The 20062-nt window shown below is 41.3% G+C and overlaps 2 protein-coding genes across 2 annotated transcripts; both read right to left on the bottom strand.

Moving 5' to 3' along the window:
* Positions 1-1453: 1453 nt before the first annotated feature.
* Positions 1454-8633, bottom strand: LOC138208175 (von Willebrand factor A domain-containing protein 7-like). Its single transcript, XM_069165899.1, has 17 exons — positions 8451-8633; positions 7620-7756; positions 7352-7496; positions 7136-7229; positions 6845-6973; positions 6103-6289; positions 5843-6012; positions 5509-5621; positions 5288-5404; positions 5016-5189; positions 4765-4897; positions 4524-4673; positions 4279-4371; positions 3868-4139; positions 3573-3706; positions 3100-3259; positions 1454-2920 (listed from the first exon to the last, which is right to left on the bottom strand). Exons 1-17 carry the CDS (start codon positions 8631-8633, stop codon positions 2468-2470), a joined length of 2844 nt encoding a protein of 947 aa, XP_069022000.1. The 3' UTR covers positions 1454-2467.
* A 3121-nt stretch (positions 8634-11754) lies between these two features.
* LOC138208127 (von Willebrand factor A domain-containing protein 7-like) lies at positions 11755-18710 on the bottom strand. The gene is made up of 18 exons (XM_069165831.1): positions 18635-18710; positions 17737-17926; positions 16906-17042; positions 16639-16783; positions 16423-16516; positions 16132-16260; positions 15390-15576; positions 15130-15299; positions 14796-14908; positions 14575-14691; positions 14303-14476; positions 14052-14184; positions 13811-13960; positions 13561-13658; positions 13155-13421; positions 12860-12993; positions 12387-12546; positions 11755-12207 (listed from the first exon to the last, which is right to left on the bottom strand). Exons 2-18 carry the CDS (start codon positions 17917-17919, stop codon positions 11755-11757), a joined length of 2844 nt encoding a protein of 947 aa, XP_069021932.1. The 5' UTR covers positions 17920-17926; positions 18635-18710.
* Positions 18711-20062: the final 1352 nt, after the last annotated feature.

Raw genomic sequence — 20062 nt, 5'->3', positions numbered from 1 at the left:
CATGCATTATTTAAACGTCCAAAGTTAGTAATCAACACACTCAACAGCTGTTCTCTCAATCTGACCAAGAACATGACGTCATCGTTCCCGCTCGGTTCAACAGGTCCCGACGCATTAACCTCCAGCGCTTAGATAGCCCCGTCGCGCACTTGTAGCTCCACAATCACAGATATCAACCCCGTAAAATAATATTCAACAACAAATTAATATTTATCTCCGACTGTTTTCCCCCCTTCTCTCCTGATCGGTATCTTTAGCCCAACTAAACAACTGTTTACAACCGTCCTTCTTTGTAGCTCTGCACCAACGGCTAACTGTGAGCAACGCATTCACCACTCACCGGAGATTCTTCTCAGACTTAAAAGAAACTTTTCCCGTCGGAGTCGGTCTGGTTAACGACCAAATAAATAAAACAGTGAGCAAAAATCAGCCAAATGAGATTCTTCAGTGGTGTAGCTCATGACGCTGCTGTTTCATTGGAGACATAAAGGGTCGTGTCCCGGAGAGAAGGCTTGATCTCCCGACGTGCACGACAGCGCCCCTCTGGTAAACCTCAGTATTGCATGTGTGAGTTAACCAGTTGCTGGTGAGTTACCAGTGGATTTAAACCCGCATAGAGGATGGGATCCAACCGTTATAATCCAATGTTTGCAATCATTTGTCAGTTAAAATAAGCGTAAAAAAACTAAACAAAAAAAGCTAAACAAAACATATAAACCCGGAGAGAAGGCTTGATCTCTCGACGTGCACGACAGCGCCCCTCTGGTAAACGTCAGTATTGCATGTGTGAGTTAACCAGTTGCTGGTGAGTTACCAGTGGATTTAAACCCACATAGAGGATGGGATCCAACTGTTATAATCCAATGTTTGCAATCATTTGTCAGTTAAAATAAGCGTAAAAAAACTAAACAAAAAAAGCTAAACAAAACATATAAACCCGGAGAGAAGGCTTGATCTCTCGACGTGCACGACAGCGCCCCTCTGGTAAACGTCAGTATTGCATGTGTGAGTTAACCAGTTGCTGGTGAGTTACCAGTGGATTTAAACCCACATAGAGGATGGGATCCAACTGTTATAATCCAATGTTTGCAATCATTTTTAAAATAAGTGTAAAAAACTGAACAAAACATAAATTTATAACTTATACAAAATATATCACATGTACATCATGGGTACAACAAAATCAAATAAACAAGTAAATAAAGTAGTTTACAACAGTGTAAAACATATGCAGTTTAATCAAAATTGAAAAAAAACAATATACGGATTCAAATTCTGATTCAATTCCCCTCATTAAGAAAAACACTCTTGTAAAATATTTTACTTATTATACACTTTAAATTAGGATGTGCTAAACTTTTCTCTACTATGACAATCTTAAGAAAAACATGTATATTTTAAATTTATTAGGTTTGAGAGGAAACACTTAAATGCCGAAAATATTGTGGAAGCGAAAAAAAAAAAATTATCAAACCAAGTAAGAAACTTCAAAGCTGAAATCCAACTATACCGCGATGTTTCCCTGCTGTGAAGACTCCGGTGACTCTTGAAGAGGTCTAAAGTACAGCCTCACCACCTCTTTACAGCTGAATATATACAGCACATCATATATAATGGAGGGTGGGGATTTGAATACACAACATACCTGACTGTATAACTAAAGATTCTCAAGTTGGAGGTGGAGGACTGCAGGGTCATGACTTCAGTAGCATTACGCTGTAAAATGTTATCTCATATCACACAGGAAGTCATTAATTGAGCTCGTTTTAATTTAGTTGAATTATCTTTACCCATATAAACATGAAAACTAAAGATGAATGAAATGTTCCCGTGAAATATTTCCCGATTAGACGTATTTTCCTTTTCATTGCTGTCGCTCCGACCTGCATCCAGGATGTACAGGACTTAAACAAAGCTTGCCAGGGAGGAGGGATGAATTATAGTCTTCACTGCTCCAAGCTCGAGGTTTTAACATTTCCACAGATTTGTCCGTATATCTTTACAGCCAGACACTGTTCTTTGAGCACGTCTTGGTATATTATAAACTCTTATAATACACATTTATGAGACAGTTTTGCTTTGGTAAATGCTTCTCTTTTCTTTCACAAACATGTTTGAAATGCAAACGGTTTATCCACTTCAAGATGAATGTTTAAGTACATTAGTCTTTTTCAATTCTCATTCAATGTCAATATCTCTTCAAATCTGATTGCTGCATCCATTCTCCCGCACTTAATGCTCTCGGGTTCTCTGCAGTCCGAAGATATGACCCTGTTCTAAGACCCCTAATACTGTAGCCATAGAAAGTCCATCCCCCCATTTACTTTAAATGTTCTGGATTTCAGGCAACTTCAGTATACACTCGTCATGCATTGCTTACACATTGAAGCAGGTTATCTGAGCATAAAATATCCATCACCAGAAGAAAGTTTAATGCCGTATGTACCAGCATTATTTACATTTTTTTTTACTTTGCTGCAGACTGGAGACAACCGAAAACCTTCACAGCATTATCGCGAATCCAGATACCAGCAGGCACAGCCACAATGACAGCGAAGACAGTTATCAGCAGCCACTGCCACAGTGGCGGCGATAGAGCGAGAGCAGGAGGGCCACCTGAACGAACAATTGAATGATAGCACTTGCCCACATTACCAACTTTATCCGTAGCTATGAACTCTACAATCTGTGAGCAGCAGGATGCGTTGTAGTTTGCCTGGATGAGGGGATTACTCAGCGGGGTGTACGTCAGGTTTCCAGTCCCCTGATGCAGGGAAATGCTCTGTATCCCGGTGCCATTTCGGTCAGTAAGTTTAGCTGTGAGCTCCCACAGGAAAGGTTTGCACTGGGACACATCGTGAGGGCAATGATCAGCCCGCACACTAACCACGTCACACACTGGCTGAATAAAATCTGTAATCTAGACAGAAAAGAGAAAAAGATGGGGAATTTCTATCAGAGTAACGTCAACATGGCACTTTAGATCTATAGCACACAGCTATAATAGCCCTCTTTGTAGCTAAATCCAATAGAACTTCTATCACTATGTAGTTACTTGACTGCGTCAAACTATGTTACATCGAGGAATCCTCTGGTTACCTTGGTAACAACGGATAATCTCAGTTCGGCGTAATTGGAGTCAAAACCGCTGGACGACTTGACTTCAATAGTCAGGGTGGTGTCAGTGCCTGATGTGGTGTTGGCAGGTGGGGTAATGGTCAGCGTAGCATGAGAATATTGTCCAGTTTTCAAGGTGATGCTGTCAAGAGAGGAGAAAAATACACCTGAAGGTTACAGGAATTGGATTCGTGATATAGTAGGAGAGAGTTTGCAGTGCCAGGCAGGTTGGGGTTGAGTTACCCTAACGTTTACTCCATTCGGTGGGTAGGGGTTGTACATGGTACTCCAGGTCAATCGTAGATTACGTTCAAACAACTAAAAGTATGTTTAAAAACAATAATAAGTCTCCCAAGAAAAATTTCTTAGTTGCTCCTTATGAAAGAATATCCCTGAAGAAGGTGCTGTTGGGGCCGTGGGAGATATGGTTGGGTACGGTCGCTAGTTTCTCTCACCTCTTTGGGTAGGACATGGGGAAGCTTCTGTCATTTCTGATGTTGATGGAGAATGAACCACCAGAGCCCTGCGTCATCAAAGTGAAGGGGACATTCAAGGCTTTTCCTGGCTCCACACTGCTGTCCACCACAGCCTAGAGTGGACAAGGGAAGGAAACAGGTAAAGACTACTGATATCCTTCTTATATTCCTAAAATGTTTGGATATTCCTTCACCATCCTCATGGTTTCTGTCATCAAACAAAAGCCGTGTGAAAGGGTACACAGGATGTAAAGGGGAAGTAAAGCAAACAGACCTGGACAGTCACTTTGGAGACGGTCATCTGGGTGGTTGACTGCCTCTGAAATTTACTGTTTGACACTTTGTCGGTTCCTTTCACAAGGACCACGAACTCCGCTTCAGGGACCGCATCGACAGTCACCAGGACGTCTCCGTTGCCCATGTCAGCCATTTTGCTGGTGGCACCGGACCCAGGACCAAACACGGGTACCAGGTTGACATCTCCAACAGTGATCGAGGACGGACCTCTCCTACCTATTACTGAGAGCATCAGGGTAGCTGGCTTGCCTGAGTTTCCAGACGTAGGGAGAAGATCAAAAGGAAAACCAAAAGACAAAGGTACAAGTCATACAAGGTAATATCGGACACTGATCACAGCTAGTAATGTGGTGCTACCAATAAAACTGCTTTTTTGCAGCTACTGTACCTGCTTGTGGACGCCCACTGACAACTGCATAACCCGGGTGAGGTCCACCGAAACGTTCCACAAAGTCATAGATGAAGGTGATAATACTCTGGCCTGGAAACACAATCACTTACCCTAAATACAGATACACAGCAAGAACTCATTGAACCTGTAAATGCACTAACAATTATGAAAGGAATTTTGTTTAAGTATTCTGACACTTTTGATGAAAAACACGTGTAAACGACAAATATACAGCATCTGACCTGTGACTTTGAGTGTGTACGGTTGGTTGGTCATGATATTAATCTTCCATGTTCCCGCCTGCCTGTCAGCGTTGAGACGAACTCTCATCAGGTTGCCCACTGTCTTAATGGTCCCCAGTTTACCGCTTGCCTTGTGAGTCTGACTCACTCCTGGAAATGTTTGGCATATTTCATTAGCAATGAGAATTTACACCAAGAAAGATACACAAAAGGCCTCCACTGCACTGGAACAGTGAGTTACCGGCGGGGTTGGTCAGACTGAAAGAAATGGATGTTCCCGTGATGTAAATAGTGATGTTTTTCAGTGATTCATCCAACACGAAACGGAAGATCTCATCCTTCCCACGTTTCCTCGCTCGCTGAAGAACTGTCACCTGAGGAAAAGGAGGGAAGAGCAAAATGGACGATTTACCTCTTCAATTCTTCAAACTAGTCCGATTCCTTTCTGGTACATGCTTCAGTGAGTATACACGTAGAGTTTCAAACTTTTACCAGAGCTGAAGTCGAAGTGTCGAGGATAAGGTCTGTGGTCTCGGCCAGCTGTTTCTTGGATACCTGGATGGCCTGGCCTCCAGAGGCCAAAGCTAAGTCCTTATAGTCGTTAAAGCTTGCTGCTGGGAGGGAACGACGGCGCCTCCTGCTGGCCGTGGTCATGAAGAATGACACCTGTGGAGATCAGTCAATGTGCAGGTTATATTCATAACCTCTTCACCGAAGTAGACTTAGTGAACATTGGTCGTCATTGAGTGCCAGTCAGCATTTACCGTTGACTTGGTGGTCCTGATGAGAGTAATAATAGTGTCTTTTAGGGCGATGTCTTTGGCTGTAGCATCCGTGAAAACGTATATGTAGGACGAGGAAGGAGCACCAGTGAGAGCCAGCTGGAGAAATGAGAGACCATAACTTCACTTTTTTTACAGAACAAACGCCCCCAAAACAATCAGTCCCAGTTACAAGTTGAAGATGCTACAGTTCATTGTAGTACCTGAAGTCCTGACAGGCACATCTCAGGGTGATCACTACCACCGCCTGCGCTGAGCTTTGAAAATTCTGCTTTCATCTGTTCAGGATCTGTTGTCCTGATGACAGGTCCAAAACCTACATATAAACACAAAAACGAGCTGAACACCAAAAATAAGTATTTTGGATTCCTATAGAACGCTGTGACCTTTATGCAGTTTGTTGCACAGTTAGCCAGATCTACTTTACATTAGATTGCATGTAAATATATCTAGTATAACAACTTTACCATCAAGCTTTGGTCAAATACCACTCATGGTTTTTCTACACATGATATAAATTGGTAAAGCAGTTCATACTGGGGTCATTGAAGGGCACAAGGATGTACTCTGAGGGCTCGTCCTGAGTTCCTTTTTTGTTGTCAATGATTTCGTCAATGACCGCCCTGGCTTCATTGATGTCTTCTGACATGCTGCTCGTGTTTTCAATAACAAAGCACACGACAGATGAACGGGCAATCCCCATCATTCTGTAAGAAAAGACAAGAGAATGTTGATCTTTATCCCAGAGCTCAACTTTCATTTATGATTGAGTTGTTTTTCATATCTGTCCGTCGTACCTCAGAAAGTTATTGTCCCCTGCAGCGAGGCGGATGACCTCCAGCAGCTGGAGGCTGGCAGCTGTGGCTGCGTTCACAGCAGCATTGTGGGCGGCCACGTTAAACGAGTCGCCATCATCTTTGTTGATGCTTCCTCGAGGCCGCGTTACGATGGTGAGATCAGAGATGCCTCCGTGGCTACATTTACCTGGTGCAGGACAGAAGGGAGAGGTAACACTGGGTTGCATGTGGATTTTATTACTTTATCAAAGCAGTAAGTACATTTATCAACACAGAACATTTAAATTAAAGTCATCTAGTTGACGTGTGATACTTATAGAGAGGAACTTTTACATATGAATAAATGTCTGATACATTTAAGCCCTTGCTAAAAAGGTTTACACAATGATGATTCATCAAATCTCTCCTTTAACGCACACTAATTGACCAATTATAGTTCATTTGTTATATTCATAGAAAAGCAACTAACTGTTTTATAGGATGTCGTGTGTGGGACTACTTTTAGGCTGGGAGTAGTCACTTCCTGGAGTCTCTGCTGGTTGCCTGGCAACCTCACAGTGGTGATAAAACTCTGGGAAGTAACTTCGAAATATTAAATGGACAGATATAGCTAATACTGGCATCAATCTTTCTTTTCCTGTTTGTGCATAAATGATTAGTTCAATCTAAATGTGTCATCAGCATGTTGTTAAATATGATGTTATGTGTATTATATATAATATATGTTTATGTGATACAATACCTGAAGGCTTGGTAGAAGAAGAGATTGACAAGTAGCCAGAGGTAAGTTTCTTCTCATTCAGGATCTTGCGGAGGATTTGATTTGGACATATTCCACTGACACAGTCACTGCAGGTGGCGGTGTCCACACCTACACAGGCAAAGTGCAAACAAGAAGCAGGAGTGGAGGCGTTACACTTATACCAAAAGTAATTTGCAAGGATTAAAATATGCATATTGTGCTTTATGATATTTTGCACAACCCAGAGAAAGTTATTTGCTATATCTTGTGTTGTGGATAACACACACTCACCTGCCAGGTTGTCCAGAGGAAGGTCTGGGCGTATCAGGTTGATGTATGGGTCCGTGTTGCCCAGCTCCACCCAGTTACTGTGGCCGTAGAAGTCCTGACAGTGGATGGAAACACACACGACTTTATTTCTATCTTCTTTCCCCTCCATCGTCCTGGCTTCCACTCTGTTTTTTTTTTATTTCTTAACGCCCAGGTGTTTACATTTTCCCTCCTCACCTGTAGAGTATGAAGGACTCTGCCTAGTGTTTCCCTGGCAGCCTGGAAGTTTTCCTTGCGAATGTTAGCCTTAATGGCCACCACGCCCTGCGTGATGAGATCACGTCCCTCCGAGAAGGCCTCGGAGTTGAAGTGATGTGGAGCACTGGAAGAATTTATCACATGGAAGAAGAAAATCATATCTAAAGCTTTGGAACACAAACATTTATAGCTGCTTTTTTCTTTTTTTTAATAATAAAATGTTATTCTGTATTTTCTCCTACTTTACCTGTTGGCTAAGTCTCGGTCCAGCAGTCCGTTCTGGACTAAAATCTCCTGAAGAGCCGAGTGGAACTTGGCTCCAGACACCTCTCCTGTTGCTGTGGGACCCAGATAGGCCCTGACCAGCTCCTCAGGGGAGGAACCCTCGAGGTCGAAGGTAAGAGATCACAATGTGAGCAGTGAGAACGAGCACTATTCAAACAAGAGCCGGTGTTTATAAAAGAAAATGGAACCATGTTTGTTGCAAAAATGATGAAAAAGGGGTTTAAAGATTTCCCAATGAAACCTATTAAGTCAGGTCAAGTGAACCGTATTTATGAAGCACCTTTCGTGCAAAATTGGTGCTTTACAATAAAATAAAAATGCAACAACCGATAACATAGATAAATAAAAGGTACTATAAACTAAGTGACATGTCAGGAAAAAAAGACTATATAGAAATGTGTACAAATTATATATAAAATAGATTTCGAGAAGTTAAAAAGGCATGTCTTAAGATTTGTTTTAAAGGTGTTTAAAGATTGTGAAGCCCTCAGCTCTTACTGCTGCTTCGGGTAAAAATCACTACAATCCTCTACTACTTTCTTAAATTCTTATATCAAAATTTTATTTCTTGAGTATTGTTGGATTGAAAAAAGAATAAACCACAAAGTGACATTTTTTTCGGTGTATATATGACTTTCTCTCTTGCTTTTTTAAAGCTTATGTATCCAGGCAAGTAGAGTAAAACCAAGTGTTAAAATGCAAATGAATGTGTTTGTATTTTAAGTGTGTGTTTCTGGGTGACTATGTTGTGCGCTGTCATGCACTCTTTTTTTTCTTGTAATTTCTATCGTACCGTGGGGTTGAACTCGTGGCCGGCGGCCTCGGCCACCGTCCGACACGTCTCAGTCACTTTCTGCAACAGAACTGCTCTTGTAATGCTGACGTGACAGGACATCCCACGCCTGATGCTGTAAAAGCCCCCTGCGGGGCCCGATAGAGCCAAGGCCAGCAGGGTGATGCCCAGCAATGAAGTCATGTTTGATCTACAGAAAGAATGATATGAATTATTAGCTATCAGGTTGGTTAATACTTCAAATAATACAGGTGATTTTTGCTTATGCATCCTCATATTGCCTCATGTTTCTGGAAAATATCTCGGCAGACACATCAGTATCAGAACATTTGATCAGAAAACGGAGTCATTTATGGGGATAATAATTCAAATAGCCACTAAAGAACCAAGTGAGAAAAACAATGCATTACAAACAATATACAATACGCACGTATGTTTACAAACTTTGTCTGCTGCATCCTTATTTTGGTGTTTTTTTTCAGATAGTGACAGTTTGTATTTTAAGCCCTTTGAAGTTGTTCAGTGTACTTAACTAAATATCAATATAACCATATCCTTGATTTGCTTATCACACAAATTCATCAATAAAAGGGATTGTGGAAACAGTGTGTCGTCTATGTAACACACTAGATTTCCTGTGTTAAGTTTAGGACTGTCTTTAGGTCGCTCTGGGAGGGAATGAAACACGGCAAATGTTTGCAGTTTAAAACATGGAACTGAACTGCAATTTATTATAGTTATTAACACACACACAGAAAATCAAGGGAACAGCATAAAAGAAAAACAACAAATTCAAGTAATAACCTCAATACCGGTATTTCTCCCACAGTCAGTCAGTTTCAGTCTATTGTCTTTCAGTCTACTACCCGGGTAGTGTATGTCTGTAGGCTCTCTTACCTGAATCCTTTGCTCGTCGGTGCTCCGGCAGGAGAATCCAAGAAGTCCAAATGCAGCTTCACTCACGGCAAAGATGATCAGGGATCACAGGGTCACTCAGCTCCAGTGCTCTGCAGAGGTTTCTGGGGATCGCTGTTTCCATCACAGATCCATACACAAAAAAAAAAAAACAATCTGTATACAGCAGAACAGAATATGATGTCAGTACTGTAATTTCTAAACTCTATCATTCGTGTAACAGTAAATGACCAGTACACAACATAGTATTACACACATATATACAATACTATTCACTATGGTCAATATTAACATACCAACATATTTCACACACAGCATAGTTACACATGTACTCATGTCTCAGTGGAATCTATCACTTATAAACATGCATTATTTAAACGTCCAAAGTTAGTAATCAACACACTCAACAGCTGTTCTCTCAATCTGACCAAGAACATGACGTCATCGTTCCCGCTCGGTTCAACAGGTCCCGACGCATTAACCGCCAGCGCTTAGATAGCCCCGTCGCGCACTTGTAGCTCCACAATCACAGATATCAACCCCGTAAAATAATATTCAACAACAAATTAATATTTATCTCCGACTGTTTTCCCCCCTTCTCTCCTGATCGGTATCTTTAGCCCAACTAAACAACTGTTTACAACCGTCCTTCTTTGTAGCTCTGCACCAACGGCTAACTGTGAGCAACGCATTCACCACTCACCGGAGATTCTTCTCAGACTTAAAAGAAACTTTTCCCGTCGGAGTCGGTCTGGTTAACGACCAAATAAATAAAACAGTGAGCAAAAATCAACCAAATGAGATTCTTCAGTGGTGTAGCTCATGACGCTGCTGTTTCATTGGAGACATAAAGGGTCGTGTCCCGGAGAGAAGGCTTGATCTCCCGACGTGCACAACAGCGCCCCTCTGGTAAACCTCAGTATTGCATGTGTGAGTTAACCAGTTGCTGGTGAGTTACCAGTGGATTTAAACCCGCAGAGGATGGGATCCAACTGTTATAATCCAATGTTTGCAATCATTTGTCAGTTAAAATGAGTGTAAAAAACTAAACAAAACATAAATTTATAACTTATATAAAATATATCACATGTACATCATGGGTACAACAAAATCAAATAAACAAGTAAATAAAATAGTTTACAACAGTGTAAAACATATGCAGTTTGATCAAAATTGAAAAGAAACTATACGGATTCAAATTCTGATTCAATTCCCCTCATTAAGGAAAACACTCTTGTAAAATCTAGTGCTTATTGTACACTTTAAATTAAGATGTGCTAAACGTTTCTCTACCATGAAAATGTTAAGAATAACATTTATATTTTAAATTTATTAGGTTTGAGAGGAAACACTTAAATGCCAAAAATATTGTGGAAGGGAAAAAAAAAAATTATCAAACCAAGTAAGAAACTTCAAAGCTGAAATCCAACTATACCTCAATATTTCCCTGCTGTGAGGACTCCGGTGACTCTTGAAGAGGTCTAAAGTACAGCCTCACCACCTCTTTGCAGCTGAATATATACAGCACATCATATATAATGGAGGGTGGGGATTTGAATACACAACATACCTGACTGTATAACTAAAGATTCTCAAGTTGGAGGTGGAGGACTGCAGGGTCATGACTTCAGTAGCATTACGCTGTAAAATGTTATCTCATATCACACAGGAAGTCATTAATTGAGCTCGTTTTAATTTAGTTGAATTATCTCATATAAACATGAAAACTAAAGATGAATGAAATGTTCCCGTGAAATATTTCCTGATTAGACGTATTTTCCTTTTCATTGCTGTCGCTCCGACCTGCATCCAGGATGTACAGGACTTAAACAAAGCTTGCCAGGGAGGCGGGATGAATTATAGTCTTCACTGCTCCAAGCTCGAGGTTTTAACATTTCCACAGATTTGTCCGTATATCTTTACAGCCAGACACTGTTCTTTGAGCACATCTTGGTATATTATAAACTCTTATAATACACATTTATATGAGACAGTTTTGCTTTGGTAAATGCTTCTCTTTTCTTTCACAAACATGTTTGAAATGCAAACAGTGTATCCACTTCAAGATGAATGTTTAAGTACATTAGTCTTTTTCAATTCTCATTCAATGTCAATATCTCTTCAAATCTGATTGCTGCATCCATTCTCCCGCACTTAATGCTCTCAGGTTCTCTGCAGTCCGAAGATATGACCCTGTTCTAAGACCCCTAATACTGTAGCCATAGAAAGTCCATCCCCCCATTTACTTTAAATGTTCTGGATTTCAGGCAACTTCAGTATACACTCATCATGCATTGCTTACACATTGAAGCAGGTTATCCGAGCATAAAATATCCATCACCAGAAGAAAGTTTAATGCCACATGTACCAGCATTATTTACATTTTTTTTTACTTTGCTGCAGACTGGAGAAAACCGAAGACCTTCCCAGCATTATCGCGAATCCAGATACCAGCAGGCACAGCCACAATGACAGCGAAGGCAGCTATCAGCAACCACTGCCACAGTGGCGGCGATAGAGCGAGAGCAGTAGGGCCACCTGAACGAACAATTGAATGATAGCACTTGCCCACATTACCAACTTTATCCGTAGCTATGAACTCTACAATCTGTGAGCAGCAGGATGCGTTGTAGTTTGCCTGGATGAGGGGATTACTCAGCGAGGTGTACGTCAGGTTTCCAGTCCCCTGACGCAGGGAAATGCTCTGTATCCCGGTGCCGTTTCCGTCAGTAAATTTAGCTGTGAGCTCCCACAGGAAAGGTTTGCACTGGGACATATCATTAGGGCAATGATCAGCCCGCACACTAACCACGTCACACAGTGGCCGAATAAAATCTGTAATCTAGACAGAAAAGAGAAAAAGATGGGGAATTTCTATCAGAGTAACGTCAACATGGCACTTTAGATCTATAGCACACAGCTATAATAGCCCTCTTTGTAGCTAAATCCAATAGAACTTCTATCACTATGTAGTTACTTGACTGCGTCAAACTATGTTACATCGAGGAATCCTCTGGTTACCTTGGTAAGAACGGATAATCTCAGTTCGGCGTAATTGGAGTCAAAACCGTTGGACGACTTGACTTCAATAGTCAGGGTGGTGTCAGTGCCTGATGTGGTGTTGGCGGGTGGGGTAATGGTCAGCGAAGCATTAGAATATTGTCTAGTTTTCAAGGTGAGGCTGTCAAGAGAGGAGAAAAATACACCTGAAGGTTACAGGAATTGGATTTGTGATATAGTAGGAGAGAGTTTGCAGTGCCAGGCAGGTTGGGGTTGAGTTACCCTAACGTTTACTCCATTCGGTGGGTAGGGGTTGTACATGGTACTCCAGGTCAATCGTAGATTACGTTCAAACAACTAAAAGTATGTTTAAAAACAATAATAAGTCTCCCAAGAAAAGTTTCTTAGTTGCTCCTTATGAAGGAATATCCCTGAAGAAGGTGCTGTTGGGGCCGTGGGAGATATGGTTGGGCACGGTCGCTAGTTTCTCTCACCTCTTTGGGTAGGACATGGGGAAGCTTCTGTCATTTCTGATGTTGATGGAGAATGAACCACCAGAGCCCTGCGTCATCAAACTGAAGGGGAGCTTCAAGGCTTTTCCTGGCTCCACACTGCTGTCCACCACAGCCTAGAGTGGACAAGGGAAGGAAACAGGTAAAGACTACTGATATCCTTCTTATATTCCTAAAATGTTTGGATATTCCTTCACCATCCTCATGGTTTCTGTCATCGAACAAAAGCCGTGTGAAAGGGTACACAGGATGTAAAGGGGAAGTAAAGCAAACAGACCTGGATAGTCACTTTGGAGACGGTCATCTGGGTGGTTGACTGCCTATGAAATTTACTGTTTGACATTACGTCGGTTCCTTTCACAAGGACCATAAACTCCCCTTCAGGGACCGCATTAACAGTCACCAGGACGTCTCCATTGCCCATGTCAGTCAATGTGCTGGTGGCACCGGACCCAGGACCAAACACGGGTACCAGGTTGACATCTCCAACAGTCATCGAGGACGGGCCTTTCCTACCTATTACTGAGAGCATCAGGGTAGCTGGCTTGCCTGAGTTTCCAGACGTAGGGAGAAGATCGAAAGGAAAACCAAATGACAAAGGTACAAGTCATATAAGGTAATATCGGACACTGATCACAGCTGGTGATGTGGTACTAACAATAAAACTGCTTTTTTGCAGCTACTGTACCTGCTTGTGGACGCCCTCTGAGAATTGCGTAACCCGTATGAGATCCACTGAAACTTTCCACAAAGTCATAGATGAAGGTGATAATACTCTGGCCTGGAAACACAATCACTTACCCTAAATACAGATACACAGCAAGAACTCATTGAACCTGTAAATGCACTAATAGTTATGAAAGGAATTTAGTTTAAGTATTCTGACACTTTTGATGAAAAACACGTGTAAACGACAAATATACAGCATCTGACCTGTGACTTTGAGTGTGTACGGTTGGTTGGTCATGATATTAATCTTCCATGTTCCCGCCTGCCTGTCAGCGTTGAGACGAACTCTCATCAGGTTGCCCACTGTCTTAATGGTCCCCAGTTTACCGCTTGCCTGTTGAGTCTGACTATCTCCTGGAATTGTTTGGCATATTTCATTAGCAATGAGAATTTACACCAAGAAAGATACACAAAAGGCCTCCACTGCACTGGAACAGTGAGTTACCGGTGGGGTTGGTCAGAGAGAAAGAAATGGATGTTCCCGTGATGTAAATAGTGACGTTTTTCAGTGATTCATCCAACACGAAACGGAAGATCTCATCCTTCCCAGGGTTCCTCGCTCGCTGAAGAACTGTCACCTGAGGAAAAGGAGGGAAGAGCAAAATGGACGATTTACCTCTTCAATTCTTCAAACTAGTCCGATTCCTTTCTGGTACATGCTTCAGTGAGTATACTCGTAGAGTTTCAAACTTTTACCAGAGCTGAAGTCGAAGTGTCGAGGATAAGCTCTGTGGTCTCGGCCAGCTGTTTCTTGGATACCTGGATGGCCTGGCCTCCAGAGGCGAAAGCTAAGTCCTTATAGTCGTTAAAGCTTGCTGCTGTGAGGGAACGACGGCGCCTCCCGCTGGCCGTGGTCATGAAGAATGACACCTGTGGAGATCAGTCAATGTGCAGGTTATATTCATAACCTCTTCACCGAAGTAGACTTAGTGAACATTGGTCGTCATTGAGTGCCAGTCAGCATTTACCGTTGACTTGGTGGTCCTGATGAGAGCAATAATAGTGTCTTTTAGGGCGATGTCTTTGGCTGTAGCATCCGTGAAAACGTATATGTAGGATGAGGAAGGAGCACTCGTGAGAGCCAGCTGGAGAAATGAGAGACCATAACTTCACCTTTTTTACAGAACAAACGCCCCCAAACCAATCAGTCCCAGTTACAATTTGAAGATGCTGCAGTTCATTGTAGTACCTGAAGTCCTGACAGGCACATCTCAGGGTGATCACTACCACCGCCTGCGCTGAGCTTTGAAATTTCTGCTTTCATCTGTTCAGGATCTGTTGTCCTGATGACAGGTCCAAAACCTACATATAAACACAAAAACGAGCTGAACACCAAAAATAAGTATTTTGGATTCCTACAGAACGCTGTGACCTTTATGCAGTTTGTTGCACAGTTAGCCAGATCTACTTTACATTAGATTGCATGTAAATATATCTAGTATAACAACTTTACCATCAAGCTTTGGTCAAATACCACTCATGGTTTTTCTACACATGACATATATAGGTAAAGCAGTTCATACTGGGGTCACTGAAGGGCACAAGGATGTACTCTGAGGGCTCATCCTGAGTTCCTTTTTTGCTGTCAATGATTTCGTCAATGACCGCCCTGGCTTCACTGATGTCTTCTGACATACTGCCCGTGTTTTCAATAACGAAGCACACGACAGATGAACGGGCAATCCCCATCATTCTGTAAGAAAAGACAAGAGAATGTTGATCTTTATCCCAGAGCTCAACTTTCATTTATGATTGAGTTGTTTTTCATATCTGGCCGTCGTACCTCAGAAAGTTATTGTCCCCTGCAGCGAGGCGGATGTCCTCCAGCAACTGGAGGCTGGCAGCTGTGGCTGCGTTCACAGCAGCATTGTGGACGGCCACGTTATCCGAGCGGCGCTCATCTTTGCTGATGCCTCCTCGAGGCCGCGTTACGCTGGTGAGATCAGCCACGCCTCCGTGGCTACATTTACCTGGTGCAGGACAGAAGGGAGAGGTAACACTGGGTTGCATGTGGATGTTATTACTTTATCAAAGCAGTAAGTAAATTTATCAACACAGAACATTTAAATTAAAGTCATCTAGTTGACGTGTGATACTTATAGAGAGGAACTTTTACATATGAATAAATGTCTGATACATTTAAGCCCTTGCTAAAAAGGTTTACACAATGATGATTAATCAAATCTCTCCTTTAACGCACACTAATTGACCAATTATAGTTCATTTGTTATATTCATAGAAAAGCAACTAACTGTTTTATAGGCTGTCGTGTGTGGGACTACTTTTAGGCTGGGAGTAGTCACTTCCTGGAGTCTCTGCTGGTTGCCTGGCAACCTCACAGTGGTGATAAAACTCTGGGAAGTAACTTCGAAATATTAAATGGACAGACATAGCTAATACTGGCATCAATCTTTCTTTTCCTGTTTGTGCATAAATGATTAGTTCAATCTAAATGTGTCATCAGCATGTTGTTAAATATGATGTTATGTGTATTATATATAATATATGTTTATGTGATACAATACCTGAAGGCTTGGTAGAAGAAGAGATTGACAAGTAGCCAGAGGTAAGTTTCTTCTCATTCAGGATCTTGCGGAGGATTTGACTTTTACATTTTCCACTGGCACAGTCACTGCAGGTGGCGGTGTCCACACCTACACAGGCAAAGTGCAAACAAGAAGCAGGAGTGGAGGCGTTACACTTATACCAAAAGTAATTTGCAAGGATTAAAATATGCATATTGTGCTTTATGATATTTTGCACAACCCAGAGAAAGTTATTTGCTATATCTTGGGTTGTGGATAACACACACTCACCTGCCAGGTTGTCCAGAGGAAGGTCTGGGCGTATCAGGTTGATGTATGGGTCCGTGTTGCCCAGCTCCACCCAGTTACTGTGGCTGTAGAAGTCCTGACAGTGGATGGAAACACACACGACTTTACTTCTATCTTCTTTCCCCTCCATCGTCCTGGCTTCCACTCTGTTTTTTTTTTATTTCTTAACGCCCAAGTGTTTAAATTTTCCCTCCTCACCTGTAGAGTATGAAGGACTCTGCCTAGTGTTTCCCTGGCAGCCTGGAAGTTTTCCTTGCGAATGTTAGCCTTAATGGCCACCACGCCCTGCATGATGAGACCACGTCCCTCCAAGAAGGCCTCGGAGTTGAAGTGATGTGGAGCACTGGAAGAATTTATCACATGGAAGAAGAAAATCATATCTAAAGCTTTGGAACACAAACATTTAGTTGTTTTTTTCTTTTTTTTTAATAATAAAATGTTATTCTGTATTTTCTCCTACTTTACCTGTTGGCAAAGTCTCGGTCCAGCAGTCCGTTCTGGACTAAAATCTCCCGAAGAGCCGAGTGGAACTTGGCTCCAGACACCTCTCCTGTTGCTGTGGGACCCAGATAGGCCCTGACCAGCTCCTCAGGGGAGGAACCCTAGAGGTCGAAGGTAAGAGATCACAATGTGAGCAGTGAGAACGAGCACTATTCAAACAAGAGCCGGTGTTTATAAAAGAAAATGGAACCATGTTTGTTGCAAAAATGATGAAAAAGGGGTTTAAAGATTTCCCAATGAAACCTATTAAGTCAAGTCAAGTGAACCGTATTTATGAAGCACCTTTCATGCAAAATTGGTGCTTTACAATAAAATAAAAATGCAACAACCGATAACATAGATAAATAAAAGGTACTATAAACTAAGTGACATGTCAGGAAAAAAAGACTATATAGAAATGTGTACAAATTATATATAAAATAGATTTCGAGAAGTTAAAAAGGCATGTCTTAAGATTTATTTTAAAGGTGTTTAAAGATTGTGAAGCCCTCAGCTCTTACTGCTGCTTCGGGTAAAAATCACTACAATCCTCTACTACTTTCTTAAATTCTTATATCAAAATTTTATTTCTTGAGTATTGTTGGAATGAAAAAAGAATAAACCACAAAGTGAAATTTTCTTCGGTGTATATATGACTTTCTCTCTTGCTTTTTTAAAGCTTATGTATCCAGGCAAGTAGAGTAAAACCAAGTGTTAAAATGCAAATGAATGTGTTTGTATTTTAAGTGTGTGTGTCTGGGTGACTATGTTGTGCGCTGTCATGCACTCTTTTTTTTCTTGTAATTTCCATCGTACCGTGGGGTTGAACTTGCGGCCGGCGGCCTTGGCCACCGTCCGACACGTCTCAGTCACTTTCTGCAACAGAGCCGCTCTTGTAATGCTGACGTGACTGGACGTCCCACCCCCGATGGGGACAAAGGCCCCTGCGGGGCCCGATAGAGCCAAGGCCAGCAGGGCGATGCCCAGCAATGAAGTCATGTTTGATCTACAGAAAGAACGATATGAATTATTAGCTATCAGGTTGGTTAATACTTCAAATAATACAGGTGAGTTTTGCTTATGCATCCTCATATTGCCTCATGTTTCTGGAAAATATCTCGGCAGACACATCAGTATCAGAACATTTGATCAGAAAACGGAGTCATTTATGGGGATAATAATTCAAATAGCCACTAAAGAACCAAGTGAGAAAAACAATGCATTACAAACAATATACAACACGCACGTATGTTTACAAACTTTGTCTGCTGCATCCTTATTTTGGTGGGTTTTTTTCAGATAGTGACAGTTTGTATTATAAGCCCTTTAAAGTTGTTCAGTGTACTTAACTAAATATCAATATAACCATATCCTTTATTTGCTTTTCACACAAATTCATCAATAAAAAGGATTGTGGAAACAGTGTGTCGTCTATGTAACACACTAGATTTCCTGTGTTAAGTTTAGGACTGTCTTTAGGTCGCTCTGGGAGGGAATGAAACACGGCAAATGTTTGCAGTTTAAAACATGGAACTGAACTGCAATTTATTATAGTTATTAACACACACACAGAAAATCAAGGGAACAGCATAAAAGAAAAACAACAAATTCAAGTAATAACCTCAATACCGGTATTTCTCCCACAGTCAGTCAGTTTCAGTCTATTGTCTTTCAGTCTACTACCCGGGTAGTGTATGTCTGTAGGCTCTCTTACCTGAATCCTTTGCTCGTCGGTGCTCCGGCAGGAGAATCCAAGAAGTCCAAATGCAGCTTCACTCACGGCAAAGATGATCAGGGGTCACAGGGTCACTCAGCTCCAGTGCTCTGCAGAGGTTTCTGGGGATCGCTGTCTCCATCACAGATCCATACAAAAAAAAAAACAATCTGTATACAGCAGAACAGAATATGATGTCAGTACTGTAATTTCTAAACTCTATCATTCGTGTAACAGTAAATGACCAGTACACAACATAGTATTACACATATATATACAATACTATTCACTATGGTCAATATTAACATACCAACATATTTCACACACAGCATAGTTACACATGTACTCATGTCTCAGTGGAATCTATCACTTATAAACATGCATTATTTAAACGTCCAAAGTTAGTAATCAACACACTCAACAGCTGTTCTCTCAATCTGACCAAGAACATGACGTCATCGTTCCCGCTCGGTTCAACAGGTCCCGACGCATTAACCTCCAGCGCTTAGATAGCCCCGTCGCGCACTTGTAGCTCCACAATCACAGATATCAACCCCGTAAAATAATATTCAACAACAAATTAATATTTATCTCCGACTGTTTTCCCCCCTTCTCTCCTGATCGGTATCTTTAGCCCAACTAAACAACTGTTTACAACCGTCCTTCTTTGTAGCTCTGCACCAACGGCTAACTGTGAGCAACGCATTCACCACTCACCGGAGATTCTTCTCAGACTTAAAAGAAACTTTTCCCGTCGGAGTCGGTCTGGTTAACGACCAAATAAATAAAACAGTGAGCAAAAATCAGCCAAATGAGATTCTTCAGTGGTGTAGCTCATGACGCTGCTGTTTCATTGGAGACATAAAGGGTCGTGTCCCGGAGAGAAGGCTTGATCTCCCGACGTGCACGACAGCGCCCCTCTGGTAAACGTCAGTATTGCATGTGTGAGTTAACCAGTTGCTGGTGAGTTAGGTCGGTAGGTAGGTATATACTTTATTAATCCCCGAGGGGAAATTTTTTTTTTTTTTTTTTTTTTTTTTTTTCTTTTTTACCAGTGGATTTAAACCCACATAGAGGATGGGATCCAACCGTTATAATCCAATGTTTGCAATCATTTTTAAAATAAGTGTAAAAACCTGAACAAAACATAAATTTATAACTTATATGAAATATATTACATGTACATCATGGGTACAACAAAATCAAATAAACAAGTAAATAAAGTAGTTTACAACAGTGTAAAACATATGCAGTTTAATCAAAATTGAAAAAAAACAATATACGGATTCAAATTCTGATTCAATTCCCCTCATTAAGGAAAATACTCTTGTAAAATCTAGTGCTTATTGTACACTTTAAATTAAGATGTGCTAAACGTTTCTCTACCATGAAAATGTTAAGAAAAACATTTATATTTTAAATTTATTA

This window comes from Embiotoca jacksoni, unplaced genomic scaffold (genome assembly GCF_022577435.1).
Source record: "Embiotoca jacksoni isolate LCO1_2020_lvr unplaced genomic scaffold, fEmbJac1.0.p SCAF_36, whole genome shotgun sequence".
NCBI lineage: Eukaryota > Metazoa > Chordata > Actinopteri > Embiotocidae > Embiotoca > Embiotoca jacksoni.
This window is presented reverse-complemented; position numbering and strand designations above follow the sequence as displayed.